The 21594-nt window shown below is 50.1% G+C and overlaps 1 protein-coding gene across 1 annotated transcript in view; it reads right to left on the bottom strand.

Moving 5' to 3' along the window:
- ACAP2 (ArfGAP with coiled-coil, ankyrin repeat and PH domains 2) overlaps positions 1 to 21594 on the bottom strand; it is a 320820-nt gene that overhangs the window by 49775 nt on the left and 249451 nt on the right. The window contains exon 16 of the mRNA XM_086944277.1: positions 8336 to 8430. Coding sequence (XP_086800403.1) covers positions 8336 to 8430 — 95 coding nt within the window. The remainder of the gene's footprint in view (positions 1 to 8335; positions 8431 to 21594) is intronic.

The raw sequence follows: 21594 nt of genomic DNA, 5'->3' as shown, positions 1-21594 counted from the left end.
TTTTTTTAAGGGAGGGGGACTGCCCCCCCCCCCCCCACCCCCCCTTCCAAGACTGATTTTGACCCCGGGGACCCCATCCCCCGGGGCCAGGCCTTTCTATATTTTGTTTTATGAAAAGGGGTGGCCTTTTCTTTACTTTTTTATATTCTTTAACAGGAGGGGAGCCCACTCCCGGGCCATTTTCTGCTCACGTACCCTATCCTGGGGGGAGTCTAAAAGCCCCGGTGGTACCTGCCGGCTCCCACCTCATGAGGGAGCAGGCATTGCTTTTCACACCCAGGGAGCTGCTGACATGCAGCTCCCTATGTGTTAAAAACAAAGTGTGCTCCACTTTGAGCAAGCAAGAGTATAATGCTCTTGCTTGCTCAAAGTGGAGCACACTGTGAGCTATGGCATGGCGGGAGTGGTGTTCCCACCATGCTATAGCAAACTGCAATGCCCTGGGGGTGGACACCCCAGGACACTGCTGGAGCCGCCGCCCTCCTCCTTTATTCATATGCGCCAGGGGATGGGGTAGTTACCCCCCACACTTAATAATTTATTTTAGCCCCGTGGTGGTGGTGGTCCCCGGGGCAGGGGGGAGTCAATAAGGCACCCCCACATTATTGAAATTGGCCCCAGGAGGTGGCGGTCCTTGGGGTGGGGGGTCCGCGAGGCCCCCTCATATTGTTTTAATTCGCCCCGGAGAGGTGGCAGTCCCCTGGGGCGGGGGTGTCTGCGATGCCCTCCCCCCATATAATTGGAAATTGCCCCAGGGAAGTTGCGGTCCCTGGTGCTCTGATAAGACCTAGGAGGGAGGCCCGTGTGCCCCTCTCCTATATTTACCTTATACCATAGGAACCTGGCCCACCCGAGGCGTTAGTTTAAAGCAAGCACAGGAGCCTTTAAAGCAAGCACAGGAGCCATGAAATCACAATCTACCTCCCTGCAAAATTTGGTGTACGTTTGTTCAGTGGTTCGGGTTATAGATGTGGTTAAAGGCTCCTATGGGAATTAACATTACAAATACAACCTTATTTTGCGCCACACTTTCTTGGCTCCCCGGTATAGATCACCCCCAAACATTATATGACACACAGAACCTACCTTGACACTTTCTTGGGAAAATGTCATGAAGATTGGTCAAACAACACTAAAGTTATAGCCAAGTCAAAAATGCTTTTCCTATGGAAACTAGGTTCTAACTAGTACTACCTACTGGCGACTGCCAGTAGATAACATATACATACATACAAAAAAACAATACTTATACAGAAGAAAAATTGATTAAAGACAGGTGTTCAAGAAGGGCACATATAAAAGGCCATGGGCCAGGATTAAACAACAGTGAGCTGGCAACCAACCACATGGCCTTATATATTTTATTTTTTTATTTTATTTATTTGGGTTTCTTATAGAGCGCTAACAATCATCCCAAAGGGATATCACGGCGCTAAGTTTGCTAAAGTACGGGTGCAGTGGGCGTCGTTGCTTGATTTAATCGAAGTGGGGGAAAAGGAACGTTTTTAGTTTTTTTCTAAATGCCAGGTGGCATTCTGTGAGTCGGAGGGCTGCAGGCAGTTCGTTCCATTTCCTTGCTGCGGCGTGGGAAAAGGCTTGTTCGCCCATCCTGGCTCTTTTAACCCGGGGAACGCTAGCTAGCGCCGAAAGTTGAGAGCGGAGGTTTCTAGTGGGAGTGTAGAAGTGAATCCTGTTTCTCAGTATGAGCGGTCCTGTTTCATGCAGTGCTCTATGAGTGATGCATAACATTTTGAAGATTGCTCTTTGCTTCATTGGCAGCCAGTGTAGATCACGCAGACAGTTTGAGGCCGAGTCGTATTTCCTTTTCATGCAGATGGCCTTGGCTGCTGCGTTCTGCACCAATTGAAGTTTGGTGAATAGGTACTCCGCCATGCCAACGAACAAGGAGTTTCCATAGTCCAGCCTACTCATCAAGAGAGACTGAACTAGGATCCTGCTGCACTCTATTGGAACCCATGGAAAGACTCGTTTGAGCATTTTCAGGGTTGCAAAGCCTTTGCCGCATATAGTGGCTACATGAGTTTTCATGGAGAGGGAGGTGTCAATAGTTATTCCAAGGTTCTTCGCTGTTGATGTCGGGGCAGGAGGGATACCCAGGGCTACCGGCCACCAGGTGTCGTTCCACAGTTCAGTATGGCCTCCGAACAGCAGTATCTCTGATTTGTCTGCATTTAGCTTAAGATAGTGCTTGTGCATCCAGTCAGCCAAATCAGAGAGACAGTTTATAAGCCTATCCTTGGGGTTATCCTCCTCTTCCAAAATTACAGTAAGTTGGGTGTCATCAGCATAAGAGTAGATTTCAACACCCCATCTTCTGCCAACTTCAGCGAGGGAAGACACAAAAATATTAAACATGGTGGGGCTTAGCGAGGCCCCTTGCGGGACCCCGTATTTGATAGTCCGGCGAGGGGATGAGAAGTTGCCCAGGTGCACTGATTGTGATCTTTCCGATAGGAAAGATCGCAGCCAACCCAGTGCTCTGTCCCCGATGCCCCTGGAAGCCAAGGTCTCCAGGAGCAGATTGTGGGGGACAGTGTCGAATGCTGCCGAGAGGTCTAACAGGATTAGGGCAACAGTTTTCCCCTTGTCCACATGCATTCTGATGTTGTCAAGCACAGCAAGGAGAGTAGTTTCAGTGCTGTTGTTGGCCCTAAATCCTGTTTGTGTAATATCTAGGAGGTTGTTTGTTTCGAGAAAACTGACCAGTTGCCTGTTGACCAGTTTCTCTAGTACTTTCGACAGATAGGGAAGTTGGGAGATGGGTCTATAGTTGGCCGGGTTGTTGATATTAAGACCTGCTTTTTTTAGAAGGGGGGTGACTGTTGCGTTCTTCCAGCTGGATGGAAATTCTGCTGTTTCTAGTGAGTGATTCAGCACCTGGGTTACTGCAGGGCAAATCAGAGGAATGAGTTGCCGGAAGATATGGTGGGGGCAAGGGTCCAAGGGGGAGCCGGATTTTATTTCGAGCATTGCTTTGCCTACTTCCTCTTCGGAGAATGGGCCGAAGCTAGTGCAGTGGGCATGGGGGGTGGGTGGCTCATGTTCCTCCGGGAGGCCTGTCTCGGGATTGGGGAAGGAAGAATAAATCTTGTCTATCTTTTCACAAAAGAAGCTGTTCATTTTGTCACAGCTGATTTGCGAGGGGACCAGACTAGATGATAAGCTGTGCGGGCAGCACAGCTCTTTGACAATTTTAAAGAGCTCTTTGGAGGAGTCTTTCTTCTCTAGGATTCTATTGGAAAAGTAGTCCTTTTTTGCCTTTTTAATGGCTTTGGTATATTGCGACAGTTCTTTTTTGTAAATTGCCCTGGTCTCTTGGGATCTCGTTAGCCTCCATTTGTGTTCGAGCATAGTGCATTTCCTTTTAAGTGATTTTAATTCCTGGCCGTACCACTTTTCAGACATAGTGCGCCTGGGTTTAGGATTCCGGCACTGTCGCGTACAGTGCTGTAGAGCTGATGCGATGTGGTCCTGAAGTCTCTCTGTTGCTTCATCGACACTTGTTACTGCGGAAGGGGGATGTACAAAATGTTTCTTAAAAGTTTCAACCTTGAAGTTCGCAAAACTTCGTTTGTGGGTTGCTGTCTGATAAGAAGGCCTGGTATTTTTGACCGGTAGGTGAATTTCAAATTCAGCCATAAAGTGGTCTGTCCACGGTAATGGTTTTATCCCTGAAATGGAGATAGGGTTAATATTGGAGAAAATCAGGTCGAGGGTATGTCCGGCCTGGTGAGTTGGTTGCTTAATTCGCTGGGACAGCTGCAGTATCTCCATGTTTTCAGTTAGTTGTTAAGCGAGGGGGTTATTATTATCATCATAGTGGATAGTAAAATCTCCTAGCAGTAATAGGTTTTTGTTCTGGAGACAAATTGTCATGACTTGCGCTAGAAGATGAGTGTTAAATTCCGCGGTGCAGCCCGGGGGGTTATAGATGATGGCTCCACAAAATAAGATGGTGGTGTTAGTGGATAGGGAAAATGCCATAACTTCGTGGATCCCGACCTGAGTGATCATTTCCTGTTTACAAGTAAATGAGTCTTTAAACAGTAGTGCTACCCGCCCTCCTTTCTTCTTCTTCTTCCTATTAAGGTTGAGAATTTTGTAGTTGTCTGGGAGGGCCGAGGCAATATCCGGAGTATTATGGGTATCTAACCAGGTCTCTGTGAGAAAGGCTAGGTCTGGTTTGTCATTTTCTAGAATATCCCATATTTCGATTGCATGTTTGGGGAGGGACCTTACGTTAAGGTGGATACATTTTAGAGTCACTTCGAGGGAGGCGGGATTGGTGGAGCAGTGCCAGGGGTTGCTCAGCCAGTGGCAATTCCGACAGCTGACTGGTCCCATGATGTTAGGGGGTTCCAGTTGTGCACATGATGCTTGGGTCTGAAAGTAAGCGGTGTTGAATCTTCTTAGCTCGCTCCCTGAGTAGGTAATGGAGCGTTTGCTCAGAGACGGTGGGTGGCTGGCGGGTGGGACAGGGATTGTGGCCCCGGGTCCCGGATGTTGCGGACGGGCGCAGACGGGCTTGCCTTAGGCGCGCCTTCGGCGCGCTGACGGCGCGCCCGCTGCGCCCGTCCGCTGCGCTTCCGGCGTGGTGGCTCCATTTTGTAGTGGCGAGGGGCGGGAGGGTGGGAGGGGCTGAGCACTCGCCTCGAGAAGCAGCAAAAAACAACACCACCGACGAGCGGTGATAATCCGGCAGCCAAGAGACCGGTGAAAAGGAAAACATCAGGGGAGAAACAATCTTGCTAGAGTAGTCAAGTTGAACAAGCCAAACATAGGGGGGCCCTATGCAGATAACGAGTCCTGTCCGAGGGAAGAATAACAGACAGGAAAGGGACTTGGTCAAAGCAGTGGACAAGACGGAACAAATAGCAAGGAAAGACCAAACCACAAGTGATGGTCCAAACCAAGAAATCAATACAAAGAACAAAAGTAACAGATGGAGAGGTAGTGCCTATAGCCTAATGAGGATATGGGCTAGAGGGGGAAAGGAAAGGTCCAGGTGCACGGGATGACCTGTGCCTGACAACAAGCCATATGACAACACGGTTAAGGGTCCTGAGATCACCAAGAATCATAATTGGTATGCTCTTCAGGTGAGTGAGAGTTAACCACCGAAAGGTTTGGAACAGAATCCCCGTTCACTAGAAGCAAGGAAAAAAACTCCCCGGAAAAGAAACCCTAGGGATCACAAACATCTGTATGAACCAACCCAGAGTGGGTGGGCAAGGCCTCCATGTTCAAGTAGAGACAAAAAATGAAAAATGGCTCCAAAAGGGGCAGAAGACATGTCTGAAGAACAGACAGGCCAGAACCAACATATGTGTTGGCATTGCAGGTGTGATGGACAAAATCAACCAAAGCAAAAAGTAACAATAGCTTTGTGCAGGGAAGAAGAAGATTAAAACAGGCCATGCAGAGGAATAGAAGTGAAAGGATCGGCAGAGTAGGTCACCCACACCAAGGTACAGACATGGCATGTCCACAATGGACCTAAGAGAGAAAAGAAGGGTAAGGAGCCTGTTACTTTTACTTTTATGATGAACATGGAGGGTCGGCTGACCCCAGCCATAGATTATGACATTTTTTTATGGGATGTCTGCTTACATGTGTAAGCTAACTGATCAAACGGTTTGCACAAAGTAGTATCGTTCATTTGGTGAGGATATTATTAATTACATCGTTTTTACAGTCCGCCTGGCGAGGTGGAGTGATTGGGTATAGTTGCACGATTTGTTGTAACGTAAATAATGGGAGATACTGTTAACGATTTGTAACCAATGAAGGTTGATTATTTGAATGGGACTTAGGATGATGATACACTGATGGACCGGGATCTTCGGTACCTACATATGCAGTAGATATTTTGAATATGGGGTAATGCCCATCGGAAGAGACAATAAAGCCCTCGAGCCAATGAGAATGATTTTGCCGGCAGGCTGTTTCGTACATTAGGATCCCCAGACATAATTTACCTCTTAACCATCTAATGCAGGAAATCCAGGCACTCGCTGGCTGCAGTCCGGATAAGTCTGACGGGCTACACAATGAATTATCAATAAAGCTTTTGAGCTTTTCCTTTGTAACCATGACTACGCGGCTTAGATGCGGATGGGCGTTGCGGACCCAACGAGTATGTGGCAACGCCCAGTGGGCGGTCCAGTGATGCCCATAGAGTTAGTCGACATTGGCTCGCTGACGGAGAGTTTAAATACTAAAATTCCCAGCCACCCCTCACATCCCACCATTGAATGTGGGAGCGGGCGTCACACGCCATACTTTGAGGACGTGGACATTGTTTCTCTAAAACTGGAGATTGATTTTTCAAGTTAACAAGCTCGCGGTCCACTAAAAAACATTTCTTGGCCATTAAGGGAGTTTGCATACAAGTAAATGTTTAAAATCTCCCCTATAGATCAGCTTGCAAACTGGAGAAGTGGTGTAAAGTGTAAACAGACATCCCGATGTGCTACTGAGGTAAGCCTCGCTTTGTTGGATATAACCAGAATGACTAGCACGACGTTTGAACATGTACTAATAGTCCGCCACTCTCTGGCAGGTTACCCCTGAATCGGCACCAAAAATCAGGGAAGACATACACAAGATCCTTATCTGGTAAGCGACCTTTGTGAAGTCCATTGCCACGTTAGAACAGTGCTTCAGTTTGACATCAGGTTTAAAGTTTGTGTTGTGTCCTTCGTTTGTCTTTTCCAGAATATCAATATCACTGTGGTTCTGAGGCAGCAGATTTGGGCTGTATATTGAATAAGGTAGGCGAAATGCACCGGCTGGTGTGTGCTTTTTTTCAAGCAATGGTCTTAGGTACCACTCTAAATAAGAACTGTTGTTTTCTTTCTCTCTTTATAGAACTTCGTGGTCCTGATGAGAACCCTACAAACAGTTGGGTTCGAAACACGTCAACCTTTTTCTGCTTTGTCAAACAAACTATGTTCTGTAACTAATCCACTGGTGTAGTGAAATAGTTGTTTGATTTAGGAAATAGTGATCAATTGGAATCATTTCTGCACTTCAGTGAGAGTGTATAGGATTTATTTTGGTCGTTTGACCTTGGCAGTATGAGTGAGGTCCACCAGGTCTGGGGCTACGTAAAGGTTATTGTATAGTGTGGCTAGACCCATCCTGGTGTGGCGGTTGGATGATGTGAGTGTCTGGTATAAGTGTTTTGAGGAATGTGTTTGAGGTATGTCTGAAGGTTTGCATTGATTGTGTGGTAGTCTCTTGGTGATTGTTGGATTTTGATGAAATTTTGTCGTGTACATAATTCCCCTCCTTTTTGTAGTCATTGTTGATGCAGATGTATATAAAGTATTGCTGATAAAGTGATTTGAAATATATCTGTCAAATAAAATAATTGATGGCATAGAAAAAGTGCGGACCTAGATGTTTCATTCTTAGGTTCTGGTAATCAAACAAGTTTAGGAGTGTTTCTCAGTATTGGTAATCGTTCTGTTTTGTTTTTCTAAACTGAAGAACGGCATAACATCCTTCACTCGTGAAGTAGAGGAGGAAGGAAATCCAAAAACGCAGTCTCATTAATAGCATTCAACTAGATGTATATGGTAAAAGGGTATTTGATCACAATATTTGGCACTTGCTAAGGGAAATGTATTTCCATCTGCTGAAATGTTTTGTAAAAAATAGGATGATCTGAAACTGCCTTTATTAATTATAATGAATCAGCTATGTAGCTACAATGAAGTAGTGCTGTTTCAACAAACAATACACATTTCAGTTAGTTTTTTTTAGAGAAACTCATTGGGTTGTGCTTATTCTTATTCTTTCTTTAAAAGGGAAGAATCTTATATCCATCAGTTTCCTGGTACATCCACCTAACTGAACCTTATTACCCTCTGATTTGTTTCTTCAAAAGCTTTTTCCTGAAAACCTAGCCCATCCCTTAACTATATGGTAGACTCTACATGCACCAGGTGTCTTGGTCCTCATGTGAATCTGAACTGTATTCTTCTGTACTCTTCTTCTCCACCCAAAACAAAATGAAGGTGCAACAAACTTGCAGATGTACAGTTTAGATTGATTGGGATCTATTTGTTGGATTTAAAATCTATGTAACTGCCATTTCTTTATTTTTTAGAACCATAGGAAAAACTGCTTTGCTCCTCTTGATCGTGCAGAGGCAACATGGATTAAATTGTTACATTCAAAATCTGCCCATATGTTTTGAAGTTAAAGAGGGTCCCTGTAGAAGTGCCACAGCTGGAGAGTTCCAGGGTAAAACTGAATGATAAAGAAATCCTAAAACTTAAAGAAAAATACCCATAAAAATAAGTACCTTGGACTTTCATTGTCTGGCTTCTTTACTTCAAGGGTTTTCAATTTAGCTTCATATATTCGATTAATAACTTGATTTCCCAGTTCACACATCAGCTGTAGGTAAAATAAAAAACATATATCATACGGATTTAAAACAAACAAATGTTGAATGAATTAGGCATTATCTTAGTTAATGTATAGACTTGTAATAATTTAACATCTTGAGGAAAGTATTTGAAAATTACATATTATGAGAAGTTTGGTGGAAACAATACTGTTAGCAATAGAGCGTAGGTTGTGTTTTGTATATGTATACATGTATGCATATGCATACATACCAACAGTACTCGTTAAATACAAGTGCTGCTTACGGTGCCTCTGTAGTTTTAACACCCCACAGGAAAGACAATTTTACAATGCTAACAATTATGCCCACTTATGAACAATCTGCAACAACAATGCACAGAAAATCTACAGGACGTTGTGGTGGAGGGAGGACAACATTAGAAGGGTTAGGACTGTTATGTGATAACATTGGACATTTCCAAAGAGAGCTTTTTTACATAAAGAACTCAAAATAGACTGGAAGGCACATCATGCTCAACTCTCATCCGTTACATTTTCCAAGTTTGGTGAAGTTTTTATCACAGAATAAAGAACACGGTAAACATAGATGTGCTACAATGATATGATATTTCTACCCTATAACCACTGGGGAAACAAGAGAATACACCTACAACTTAGGTTGTATAAAAGCTACAAGCTGCATATCCCAAAAACCTAATGTAGGGCAGGATCATTTGAAAATTCTTCAAGTAGAGAAGTAAATAAGAGAAAAACCCTAACAAGAGGACTAAAAAGAGGGCTTGAGACAAATTCATATCTCCACCTAGGGGACCTATCATTGGAGGTTTATTTCATACAAACTACTGAGGGACACGTAGGGGTGGGAAAGAAAAACTGTGTTCAATTTAACTGATGGAGGACTTTTGCCATTGGTCTGTATTGGGAGTTAAAAGTATCTGATGTGTCGCCTCCATAAAACTCACTCTATTCTATTCCCCGTAGTGTGAAGACAGGATAGAGCCTAAACAGAAAAGTGTTAAATTGTGGCTTGAAATGGTACAAACTCAAAAATGCATTTATTCTTTGTGTGACAGCACTTTGTAAAAAAAAAAAGAGTTAACATGTATAGACATTATTTTGAGAAAGTCAACATGTTTCACTATTGTAAAATTCATCGCAGATTGATCAGGCATAATAAATGACTTCGTATCTCAAGATAGTCACTGTCCCTAGAGAGTGGAATGTCAAATGTGGTCACCAATTGAACCTCAACATTTTAGACACCCACGTGGACTCCTAAAAAAAGACTCTATTTAAATACTGGCATAACAGGGCACCATAGAAGATATTATGAAATTGGAGTTAAAGTCAAAGTTGTTTAGACCAGAACAAGGTCCCACTGAGGAAAGATAAATGGTGAAGGAAGGAAAAGATGACCAAGACATTTCAGAAACCTATGTACAACAGGGGCTTTGAAAAGGGAGGGCTGGTCAGGTAACTGGGAAAAGGCAGAAGACAGCCCTTAAGAATGCCCAGAGCAGAGCCCTGCTGGGAAAGGAAACGAATGAAAAGAAGAACTTCAGAAAGGGGTGCAGAACAGGCATCAATGTTTTTTCTGCACACCGTGCCACAAATCTTTCCAACAGCAGGTGTATACAGTCTTGGTGGTGGGACGCCTGTCTGCTAAGATGACTTTGCAGACTTCGGAAGCAAAGCTGAAAGCTGTCAACTGCTGCCACTCAATCTCCATGCAAGAAGGCAGAGACTGGACAGGTTCGGGTGGAGGAGCTTCCCCTGCTGCTGCAACAGAAGATCCTCCTGAATGGGCAGCCTGATCGGAGATCAATGGCCATGCTCAGTAGCTCGGGATGCCTCCATGCCCAATTCTAAGCCACAAAGATGACTTGGGCCAGGTTGTTCTTGATCTTCTTGAAAACTCTGGGCAGGAGTGGTACAGGCGAAATGCATCAAGAAGGCCTGTACTCAACTCGAGATGAAAAGCGTCTCAGAGGGAGAACTGCCTTGGAAACTCCAGCGTGCAAAATTGCTGACATTGCGGGTTCTCTGCAGAGGCGAACAGATCTCACAAAGGCTCTCCCCCTGGTTGAAAGAGACCTTGCCCGACCTATGGGTGGCGACGCCATTCGTGATTCGCTAGGCATTGACAGCTGAGTTTGTCTGATTTGGCGTTCAGAGAGCATGCCAGGTGATGAACCAGCTCGGATATGCCCTGATGTTCCAGGCATGTCCGGGTACACAGGGCCTCTTCATAAGGGTTCACGACCCCACCCTGCCCTGTTTGTTGCAGTACCACATGGCAGTGGTGTTGGCCATTAACAATTGCACTAGCCTTCCCTTGAAGGAGGGTACAAAGGCTTTCAATGCTATTCCGATCGCATGGAGCTCCAGCAGGTTAATGTGGGGCACGGATTGCGCTGGAGACCAGAATCCTCTGATCTTCACCTCTCGTAGATGGTGTCCCCATTCCAGGAGTGACGCCCTGCCACTACGGTGAGACCTCATTGGGGAAGGAGAGGGGTCTGCCTCTGGCCCAATTTTGATCTATGAGCCTTCACTGCAGATTTCTAGCAGTTCTCTGCAAGATCTGGAACAAGTCGGAGAGATTCCTCTAATGCTGTGCCCATTGGAACTTAAGGTCCCACAGCAGAGACCACATATGTCATCGAGCATGAGTTACCAACAGAATGCAGGAGCGAGAAATCCCAACAGCCTCAAGGTCTATCTTACCGATATCCAGGATAGAAGCTGAAACATCAGTACTACAGCTTGAATATCCTGGACTCACCGCTCGGGAGAATAAGCCAGAAACTGTACTGTGTCCAGAACAGTCCAGATGAAAGGGAGCTTATGAGAAGGAGTCAGGTGTGGCTTCGGCATGTTGATAGTGAACCCCAGCGAGTGCAGGAGGTCCACCATAGTCTGGAGGTGGGAGATAACAGCCTGGGGTGAGCCCGTCTTTAACAGCCAGTCGTCAAGATAAGGAATGACTGGCTCCCTGGATTGCTGCAGATGAGCTGCAACCATCGCCATCACCTTGCTGAACACTCAAGGGGCGTTGGTAAGGCCAAAAGGGAGCACAGTGAACTGAAAATGCTCGTGGCTTACCATGAATCACAGGTAATGCCGGTGGCTAGGCAGGACAGGAATGTGGTAATATGCGTCTTGCAAGTACAACACTAACATGAACATTTTACACCACTACTTCTTGAGGAAGTAGTCGAGGGCTGTAGGTCTAGGAAAGGACAAAAGCCTCTGTCCTTTTTGGGGACCAAGAAATAGCGGAATACAAACCATGAAACACTTCCGACGTCGGCACCTTCTTTATGTCACCTTTGGCCAAGAGAGCAGTGACTTCCTGGCAGAAAAGGCACAGATGATCCTCCATCATCTGGTCTTGAGATGGTGGCATGGAGGGAGGAGCTGTCATGAAGGTGCGGGAGTAGCCCCTTCTGACAATTTGCAAAACCCACTTGTCCAATGTTATGTACTGCCAGTGGGGCAAGTGATGGTGAATCCTGCAGCCAATTGGGTGCTATATTGGTAAGAAGGCAGATTAGGAGAGTTTGGGGCTGCTGCTGGGGAAGAGGGGGTGAACTGACTAGAGCACTAGCTGCCTGACCACATGGTCTGTCTGTGGGTACCACGGCCACGCAAAGGCTGGGGAGCTTGCACAGCGTGGTGGCTGGGAGGATATTGGTATGACTGGAAACTCCTTCATAGCCACAAAAGGAGTGAAAGGTGGATTTAGGGCAGAGGTCTTCAATCTGTGGGGCCTGACCCCCAGGGGGGTCGTGGAGTCCTGGGAAGGGGGTCGCAGAACAGATTGAACAAGTTACTTACCTTCGGTAACGATATATCTGTAAGAAACATTAGTTAGTGTTAGATTCCTTACCTTAGAATATCCCCAGGCGTCAGTCTGGATCCGGAAACTTTTGCGTAGCAGTACCCCTGCGCGTCGGTAGGCGTCGTCTGCAGGCGTCCCCTGCGGCTCCGCGTCCGTCGTCGGCGTCGTGCGCCGTGATGACGTCGCTGGAGTACATAGACGCCGCCTCCGCGCGCTGACGTCAGTTCTTTGCACACAGCTTTTCCGCGCCAGGAGACGCAGAGCCATGAGAGAACCAACACTGGTGCCATGTACAAACTAGGGCCCTGAAAGGGATGACCTTAACCCTAGGTATCAGTTCGCAGAACGGGGAGGATGGGTGGGTTCGGTAAGGAATCTAACACTAACTAATGTTTCTTACAGATATATCGTTACCGAAGGTAAGTAACTTGTTCATCTGAAAGAAACACGTTAGTGTTAGATTCCTTACCTTAGAATACATACCCCAGCAATACCAACCCCGGTGGTGGGTCTGCGAACCAATACAAAACTACACCAGAAAGTCCTGGAGGACAGAACGGCCAAAGAAGCCATCCCTCCGGACTTGACTGTCCAGGCAGTAGTGCCTCGCAAAGGTGTGCAGCGAGGCCCACGTAGCCGCCTGGCAAATGTCCTGCAAGGGGACTCCCCGGCCCAGGGCAGTAGTAGCCGCCGTGGCCCGAGTGGAATGGGCCCTCAGCCCAACAGGAGGCTCCTTCCGAGCCAAAGAGTAGCACGCTTCGATGCAGAGGACGACCCATCGAGAGATGGTTCGTTTACAAACCGCCCGTCCCTTCTTCGCACCCACGTAGCCAACAAACAGTTGGTCATCCACCCGGAACTGGCGTGTGCGATCCATGTAAAATGAAAGCGCACGTTTTGGGTCCAGACGATGGAGCCGCTCTTCATCCTTTGAAGGATGCGGAGGCGGGAAGAAGGAAGGGAGGGTGATGGACTGCCCGATGTGAAAGGCCGAAACAACCTTGGGCAGGAAAGAAGGTCTAGTCCTCAGAACCACCTTGTCAGGATGAATGGACAGGAAAGGAGGTTGGACAGAAAGAGCCTGGAGCTCACTCACCCTCCTGGCAGAGGTGATGGCAACCAGGAAAGCCGTCTTTAAAGTCAGGAGACGGAGAGGGCAAGAATGAAGGGGCTCAAAGGGAGCGCACATCAGGAAAGTTAGAACCAGGTTCAAATCCCACTGAGGCATCACAAACGGAACAGGTGGAAACATGTGAGTGATGCCTTTCAAGAATCGAGTTACAATCGGGGATTTGAACAAAGAAGGCTGATCAGGAAGCCTCAAAAAGGCTGAAAGGGCAGAAAGGTAGCCCTTGATAGTGCCCAGAGCAGAGCCCTGCTGGGCAAGAGAAAGAAGAAACAGAAGAACCTCCGAAAGAGGGGCAGAAAGAGGATCCACAGCCTTTGCTGTGCACCATGCCACAAATCTGTTCCACCGACAGGCGTATACCGACTTAGTGGAGGGACGCCTGGCTGCCAGAATAACATCACAGACTTCAGGAGGCAAGTCAAATGGCCTCAACTGCCGCCGCTCAATCTCCAAGCATGGAGGTGGAGACTGGACAGGTTCGGGTGGAGGACCGTCCCCTGCTGCTGCGACAGAAGGTCCTCCTGAAGGGGCAGGCGGATCGGGGGACCGACTGACATGCTGAGTAGCTCGGGATACCAGTACCTTCGAGCCCAGTCCGGAGCCACAAGGATAACTTGGGCCCGGTCGCGCCTGATCTTCTTCAGCACTCTGGGCAGAAGTGGTATAGGCGGAAAGGCGTATAACAGACCGCAACTCCACTCGCGCCGAAAGGCGTCGCCGTGCGAGTGCCGTCTTGGAAACTCCAACGCGCAGAACTGATGACATTGCGCGTTCTCTTCTGTGGCGAATAGATCTAACCAAGGCTCTCCCCACTGCAGAAAGATGCCTTGCGCCACGTCCGAGTTCAGACGCCATTCGTGATCCATCGAGCACCGACGGCTGAGTTCGTCCGCCCTGGCGTTCAGAGAACCTGCCAGGTGTTGAACCGTCAGAGTCACGCCCTGACGTTCCAGCCATTGCCAGAGGCGCAGAGCCTCCTGGCAAAGGGTCCACGACCCCACACCGCCCTGTTTGTTGCAGTACCACATGGCGGTGGTGTTGTCGGTGAACACCTGCACTACACTCCCGTTGACAAAGGGGAGGAATGCCTTCAGTGCCAGACGAATCGCCCGTAGCTCCAACAGATTGATATGGAGCCGGGACTCCGCCGGAGACCAGATGCCTCTGATCTCTGCCTCTCCCAAGTGGCCACCCCAGCCCTGGAGGGACGCGTCCGTCACGACAACGTGCTCCGGTTGGGGAAGGGAGAGGGACTTGCCCCTGACCCAATCGCGGTCCGTAAGCCACCACTGCAGTTGTCTCGCAGTGCCCTCCGAGATCAAGACGTGGTCGGACAAGTTGCCCTGATGCTGGGCCCACTGAAACTTCAGGTCCCACTGCAGAGCCCGCATCCGCCACCTGGCGTGATGCACCAGAAGGATGCAGGAAGCCATCAGTCCCAGCAGCCGCAGCGTCAACCTGACCGAGACTCGGGATAGCGGCTGAAAGATGGGAATCAAAGCCTGAATATCCCGAACCCGCCGTTCCGGAGGATAAACCCGAAACTGCGCCGAGTCCAGAACCGCTCCGATGAAAAGGAGCTTTTGAGAGGGACACAGGTGTGATTTCGGCACGTTGATGGAGAACCCCAGGCCGTGCAAGAGGTCTGCCGTCATCTGAAGGTGGTGGACGACTGTCTGGGGCGAGCCCGCCTTCAACAACCAGTCGTCTAGGTAGGGGAAGACTGAAACCCCTAACCTGCGCAGATGGGCTGCGACCACCGCCATCACCTTTGTGAACACCCGTGGGGCGCTGGTAAGGCCGAAGGGGAGCACGATAAACTGAAAGTGCTCCTGGCCTACCGTGAACCGCAGGTAACGCCGGTGGGCCGGCAGGACGGGGATGTGAAAATAGGCGTCCTGCAAGTCCAACGCTACCATCCAGTCTTGCGGGTCTAGAGCAGCCAAGACCTGAGCTAACGTCAACATCTTGAACTTCTCCTTCCGGAGGAAGCCGTTGACGTTCCTTAGATCCAAGATAGGACGTAGGCCCCCCTTGTCCTTCTTGGGCACCAGAAAGTAGTGGGAATAACAACCACGCCCTACTTCTGGCCCAGGAACGCGCTCGATGGCCCCCTTGGCCAAGAGGGCCGTAACTTCCTCCTGCAGAAGTGTCAAGTGGTCCCCCGACACACGGTGGTTCTGCGGTGGCATGGCTGGAGGAGAGGTCTCGAAGGGGAGGGAGTAGCCCCTTCGGACAATTTGCAGCACCCACCTGTCCGAAGTGATCGTGCGCCAGTGAGCGTGGTGATGGCGAACCCTGCCACCCACTGGCGTCACATGGGGCCGAAAGCACGGACTAGGAGGATTTTGGGGTAGATGCTGCGGGGGAAGGTGTGGTCTGACCCCGCCGTTGTCCCCGACCGCCACCACGGCGGTTTCCACGGCCGCCACCGCGTTGGAAGGATTGTTGCGGCGCGTGGCTGGCAGCACGTGTGGGGGCGCCCCTTCCTTGGCCACGAAAGGGACGAAACGAACCCGGTTGCTGACGCTGGGTCGAGAGACCCAAGGACTTGGCCGTGACCCTGGAGTCCTTGAAGCGTTCCAGCGCGTGGTCCGCTTTGTCACCGAACAGGTGACAGCCATCAAACGGCATGTCCATCAGGGTATTTTGGACATCAGCCGAAAAATTGGCGGATCTCAGCCAGGCGTGACGGCGAATCGCCACCGTCGTAGACATAGCCCTGCCCAGCGAGTCGGTCGTATCAAGACCACACCGAATGGAATATTTCGCTGCATCCCGGCCCTCAGCTACAGCTTGACCGAGCTTTGCCCGCACCTCCATGGGGCATTCTGGCAGCAGCTCCGCGACCGTATCCCACACAGAGTGGGTGTAGCGGCCCAAGAGGCAGGCGGTGTTGCAAGACCGCAGGCCCAAACTAATGGACGAGAAGACCTTCTTTCCAAACTGGTCATACCTCTTGGATTCCCGGTCGGGCGGGGCCGACGGGAATGCGGACTGGGAGGTCGAGGCCTGGATCACCAGACTCTCAGGAGTGGGGTGGGTAGACAGGTACTTGGGGTCGTCCGGACAAGGACGGTGGCGCCTGGCCACGTTCCGATCAACAGGCGCACCTGAAGCGGGCCTGGACCACGTGCCCAACAGAACGTCAGACAAGGCTTCATTAAACGGCAGCAGAGGCTCCAAAGGGCATGACTGCGGCTTGAAGACCTCGGTGAGGATGTTAGGCCTCACGGCCGCGACGGGGAGCTCAAGGTTTAAGGCCTTGGCAGCCCTCATCAGCACCACAGAATAGGCAGCTCCCTCCACCGATGCCACGGTTGGAGGAGAGATCAAACCAGGGTTAGGGGAGTCGTCCAAACCACTGGCATCCCCCAAGTCACCCGTCCAGTCCGGGTCATACTGGCACTCGCGAGCCAGAGGGTCCTCGGACCCCTCCCAACCTTCACCGTACTCCTCATCCTCTCCGTATTCGGAGTCAATGATGAAGACCGGCTCCTCGGGGTTCATGGGCCCCATCGGCGCCGGGACCGGCGTCGTGTGACGCCCATCCGGCGCCGCGTCCGGCGTCGGAGAAGGTAAGGGGACGGCGCCGCCCGGAGCCGGCGCCGGAACCCCACCGCCGGCCGGAACCGGCAGTGGAGAACCGGCGCCGCGCGGGGACGGCGCCGGGGGTAACCCCGATGGCAACGGCGCCGGGGAGGCCGGAAGACCAGCCGGCGCCGATCCCGAAGGCCCCTGCGGCGCCGGGGTCGGAGCCGTCGGCGACGCCGGGCCCGGAGCACCCGACGGCGCCGAGGCAGGGACACCCGAACCGCCAGGGCCCCCAGACGGTAGCACTGGGCCCGAAGGCGCCGTAGGCCCCGTCGGAGAAGCGAGCGCCCTCATGGCCATGAGGAACGCCTCGATCTCCTCAGGCGTCGCGCCATGCCCAGGGACCGGAGGGTATGAGGCAGGCCGCGCCGGCGACTCTCGCGGAGCCGCGGGGTTGGGGTCACCCGAGCCCCCGGCCGCATCGCGCGAGCGTCGGGGGGAGTCGGGGGTACGATGACGACGCCCCGACTACTTGTGCTTCCTACCTGACGAGCCTGACGAGTGGTGTCGACTTCCGGAGCGCCCAGCGCGGCTCCGCGACCGCTCCCTCGAACGCTCCCCCGACCTCCGGCCGGACCGGGACCGCTCCCGGTCCCGACGTGGGGCCGACACCCGGAGCTCCAGCAGCTTGCGGGACCGCTCCCGCCTAGCCTTGTTGGTAAGGGCCCGGCAGTCGAGGCACGATTCCACGTCGTGGTCGGGGCCCAGACACCGGAGGCAGAGGCGGTGATGGTCTGTGACCGACATCGTGCGCTCACAGTCATCGCAATTCTTAAATCCAGGCATCCTATCAGGCACAATAGAGAAAAAAGTCGAAAAACTTGGTCAAAGACCGGAGTACTGCTCTTCCAGATCTGCGTCCACTGGCGCGGAAAAAAGAAGAACTGACGTCAGCGCGCGGAGGCGGCGTCTATGTACTCCAGCGACGTCATCACGGCGCACGACGCCGACGACGGACGCGGAGCCGCAGGGGACGCCTGCAGACGACGCCTACCGACGCGCAGGGGTACTGCTACGCAAAAGTTTCCGGATCCAGACTGACGCCTGGGGATATTCTAAGGTAAGGAATCTAACACTAACGTGTTTCTTTCAGATCTGTCAGTTTGCCTTAGTGGGGCCGGGCTGATTGAGGGTGCTCACGGCGGAGGCCTAATTCACACGAGGGGTGAAAAAAATCAAAGCCTCATTAACAAGTAAAAGGTCTTTTAAAGACCTGTGAAGTACTTGGGTGTGGCTTTGTGTGTGTCCAGTGAAGCTGTTTCAGCCGGGCTCACATACACAAGGGGAGGGGTGGGGTGGCTGGGGGAGGAGGCTGTAGCCCTTTGAGTTCAATGGGCGTTGCACGCCTGGGAGCTGTGGGTCCCGCCAGTAAAGCACGTGAAAGGTCCTCATTGGTTCAAGTCCCACGAGCCCTCATACCTGGTGCCTGTGCAGGAGAAATGTGCCCGATAGTCTGTTCTTCATGGTGAGATGTAGTTACAGCCTGTCTGCCACCCCCCACCCCCAGCAGGAAGGCACAGAGATGCCCTCCCATGAGAGAGGAAGAAGAAGGAAGAAGACACAGATATACTGACCACCCCCCATGAGAGAGGCACAGAAATGGTGGGTGAATGAATGATGGATGGATGGATGAAAGGGTGGATGGATGAATGATGAATGTATGGATGGATGGATGAAAGGGTGGATGGCTGTAGGGATGGACGGATGTAAGGATGAAAGGGTGCACGGAGGATGGATGGATGTAAGGATGAAAGGGTGGATAGATGAATGAAGGATGGATGGATGGAAGGATGGATGAAAGATGGATGGACGAAAGAGTGGATGAAGGATGTATGTATGGATGGATTGATGAAAAGGTAGATGGATGAAGGATGGATGTATGGATGGATAAAAGGTTGCATGGATGAATGATAGATGGATGGATGTGTGAAAAGGTGGGTGGATGAATGATGGGTGAATGGATGGATAGATGAAAGGGTGGGTGGATGAAGGATGGCTGTATGGATGGAAGGATGAAAGGGTGGATGGATGAAGGATTAATGTATGGATGGAAGGATGAAAGGGTGAACGATAAATGGATGGAAGAATGAAAGGGTGGATGAATGAAGGATGGATGGATGGATGAGTGAAAGTGTGGGTGGGCGAATGATGGATGGATGGATGTGATGAGGTCTAACAGGCGCATTTATGGTTGTCGATAGTGGTTGATGATGAGGAGTACCAGTTTCTAGAAACTTTTGTCGGAAGGGGGTCATTACGCCTAAAAAGGTTTTACAAGGGGGTCTCGGCATCAAAAAGTTTGAAGACCTCTGATTTAGGGTGATGGGAGGCCATAAGAAGGCCCAAGGATTTTGCCGTAGCCGGACTGTTCTTGAAGCGCTCCAAAGAGACGCCTTCCATCTAAGGGTATTTCCATAGGAGAAAATTGCATTGGGGGTTGTCAGGGGGCAAGTAGGGAATGCACCAGGATTTACATAGGAGGTTGAGGCTTGGAGTCCCCGTGTTGAATTTGGATGCAAAAGGACATCAGTGAGAGCTTCGTTGAACAGTAATAGCAGTTCTGAGGGAGGAGACTTCAGGTTGCAGCACCTCAGTCAAGAAGTTAATCTTGACTGCCACTGAGGGCAACCGAAGGTCCAAGACCTCAGCTGCCCTCTGCACCACCATTGCATTAGAGGCTCCCTCCTCCATAGACATGGTAGGAGGAGAAAGGAGACTAGTATCTGGAAAAGTATCTAGGCCGTTGGCTCTGCCCAGTTCCTCACACCAGTCCATGTTAGGATTCTCTTCCTATGGCTGGTATTCTTCAGGGTCCAACGGCCCAGCAACGATGGAGCATGCTGTTGACAGCTGCCCTAGTGTCTTGTGTAGAAACTGGACCAGGATATTGGGTCTGAGCCAGATGCCCCATTGCTCTATTCCTTTTGCGGAAGGTCAAGTTCTTGGGCAGCTGACCCCTACCCTAGTATATAATTTATAATTGTAGCTGCTGCACCTGGACAGCAGTACAAAAGGGGGTGGTGACGGACGGAAGGCATGGCTTGGCAGTTCGGGCTGGACTGTTCCCATGAGGCACAGGGTCAGACTGATATGCATATGGCCATGTCTGAACTGGGGTGGTGTGGAGTGCAAAAAAACGATGGATTTAGGCCCAGATCTCTGTACTGGGGTGAATGTATGACATTGTTCTGCATTCTGTCCATCATCTGTGGTTTTTGCATTTGTCACCCCGAGTGGGATGTGTATGCTCAGACGTGAGTCCCATGCACTCCACACCACTGGATTCAAGCAAGACGGCTAGAATGCCAGAAACCGGTCCTCGGAAGCTTGTTTCCGGTCCAGGGAAGCCATGGCTTGGCAGTTCGGGCTGGACTGTTCCCATGAGGCACAGGGTCAGACTGATTTGCATATGGCCATGTCTGAACTGGGGTGGTGTGGAGTGCAAAAAACGATGGATTTAGGCCCAGATCTCTGTACTGGGGTGAATGTATGACATTGTTCTGCATTCTGTCCATCATCTGTGGTTTTTGCACCTGGACAGCAGCCAGACATGCCAATGTCCAATGGCCTGCGAAAAGCTAGGAGGTTTTGTTTGTTGGGGAGGTGTGGGGGCAAATACAACCACGCTTGGGCACTGGGCAAGGCTGCGGAGGAGGTAGGAGGATTTAAATATCACCACTTGCCTTGGCCTTAGGGTAAGTGCAGGGGGTGGGTGGAGGTAATGGAATTAGTGGGAAGGGAGAGTTTAATACTACCCTCTACCACTTAGCCAAGGCTGAGAAGGAAGTCAGCCATTAGCACTTTCTCCGGGCCTTTGGCAAGGCTAAGAAATCCAATTGAGGGGCATGGGGGCATGGGGGTGGGTGCTTTCCCTCCCACCCTGCAGTAACACTAGAGGATACAGAGACAAACACAACCCTCCATGCTTTTGAGAAGCCTGGAAGAGGGGGGAAGGTGGCCATCACTCCTCTACCTGTCCCTTAGGAGCAAGTGTTAGGAGAATTCAAATATGGGTATTTGGGGCAATCTCCAATACAACTCACTGGCCCTTCGGCAAGGCTGGGGTATTCAACCTGTAAGGAGTCCAGTAGGGGGTGGGGACAGGGTCCAAAACAAACTTGTCAAACCTAGGCAAGGCTTTGGAGCAGATGCAACAGACAGCAAAATCCTCTGTGCCCATACAGCAATGCCAATGGTGGGGAAGGCAGCCACTACTACCCACTATAGTTCTTGGGCATAGCCAAGCAAACTAAAATTAGGGTTCGGGGTACGTACTAATTATATCACATGCAAAGGACTGTAGGAGATATATTAGCCCTCTAGGCTATGTTAATATGATTTTAATGTGTGATAAGAAATGAAACCTACATTTTTCTAGCAACTGGTATGCTATCAATATTATTCAGTGGACTGGCTGGATACATATAGATCGCTCCACCAAGAGACTTAACTCCTTAAACAGCCAATGTAGTTTTACCCCAAGGTCATAAGTTGGCAACCAAGAACGTTGGTACACATTATGCACCCATCTCATGATACTCCCATATAGCTTCCTCTTAATTTTGAAAATGAAAAAAAAAAAGCTTTCTCAAAAGAAATTATGCATTACTAGCTATGGAATCTT

Source organism: Lissotriton vulgaris, chromosome 11 (assembly GCF_964263255.1).
Source record: "Lissotriton vulgaris chromosome 11, aLisVul1.2, whole genome shotgun sequence".
Lineage (NCBI taxonomy): Eukaryota > Metazoa > Chordata > Amphibia > Caudata > Salamandridae > Lissotriton > Lissotriton vulgaris.
The sequence above is the reverse complement of the archived record's forward strand: the minus strand, read 5'-3'. Positions and strand labels throughout refer to the sequence as shown.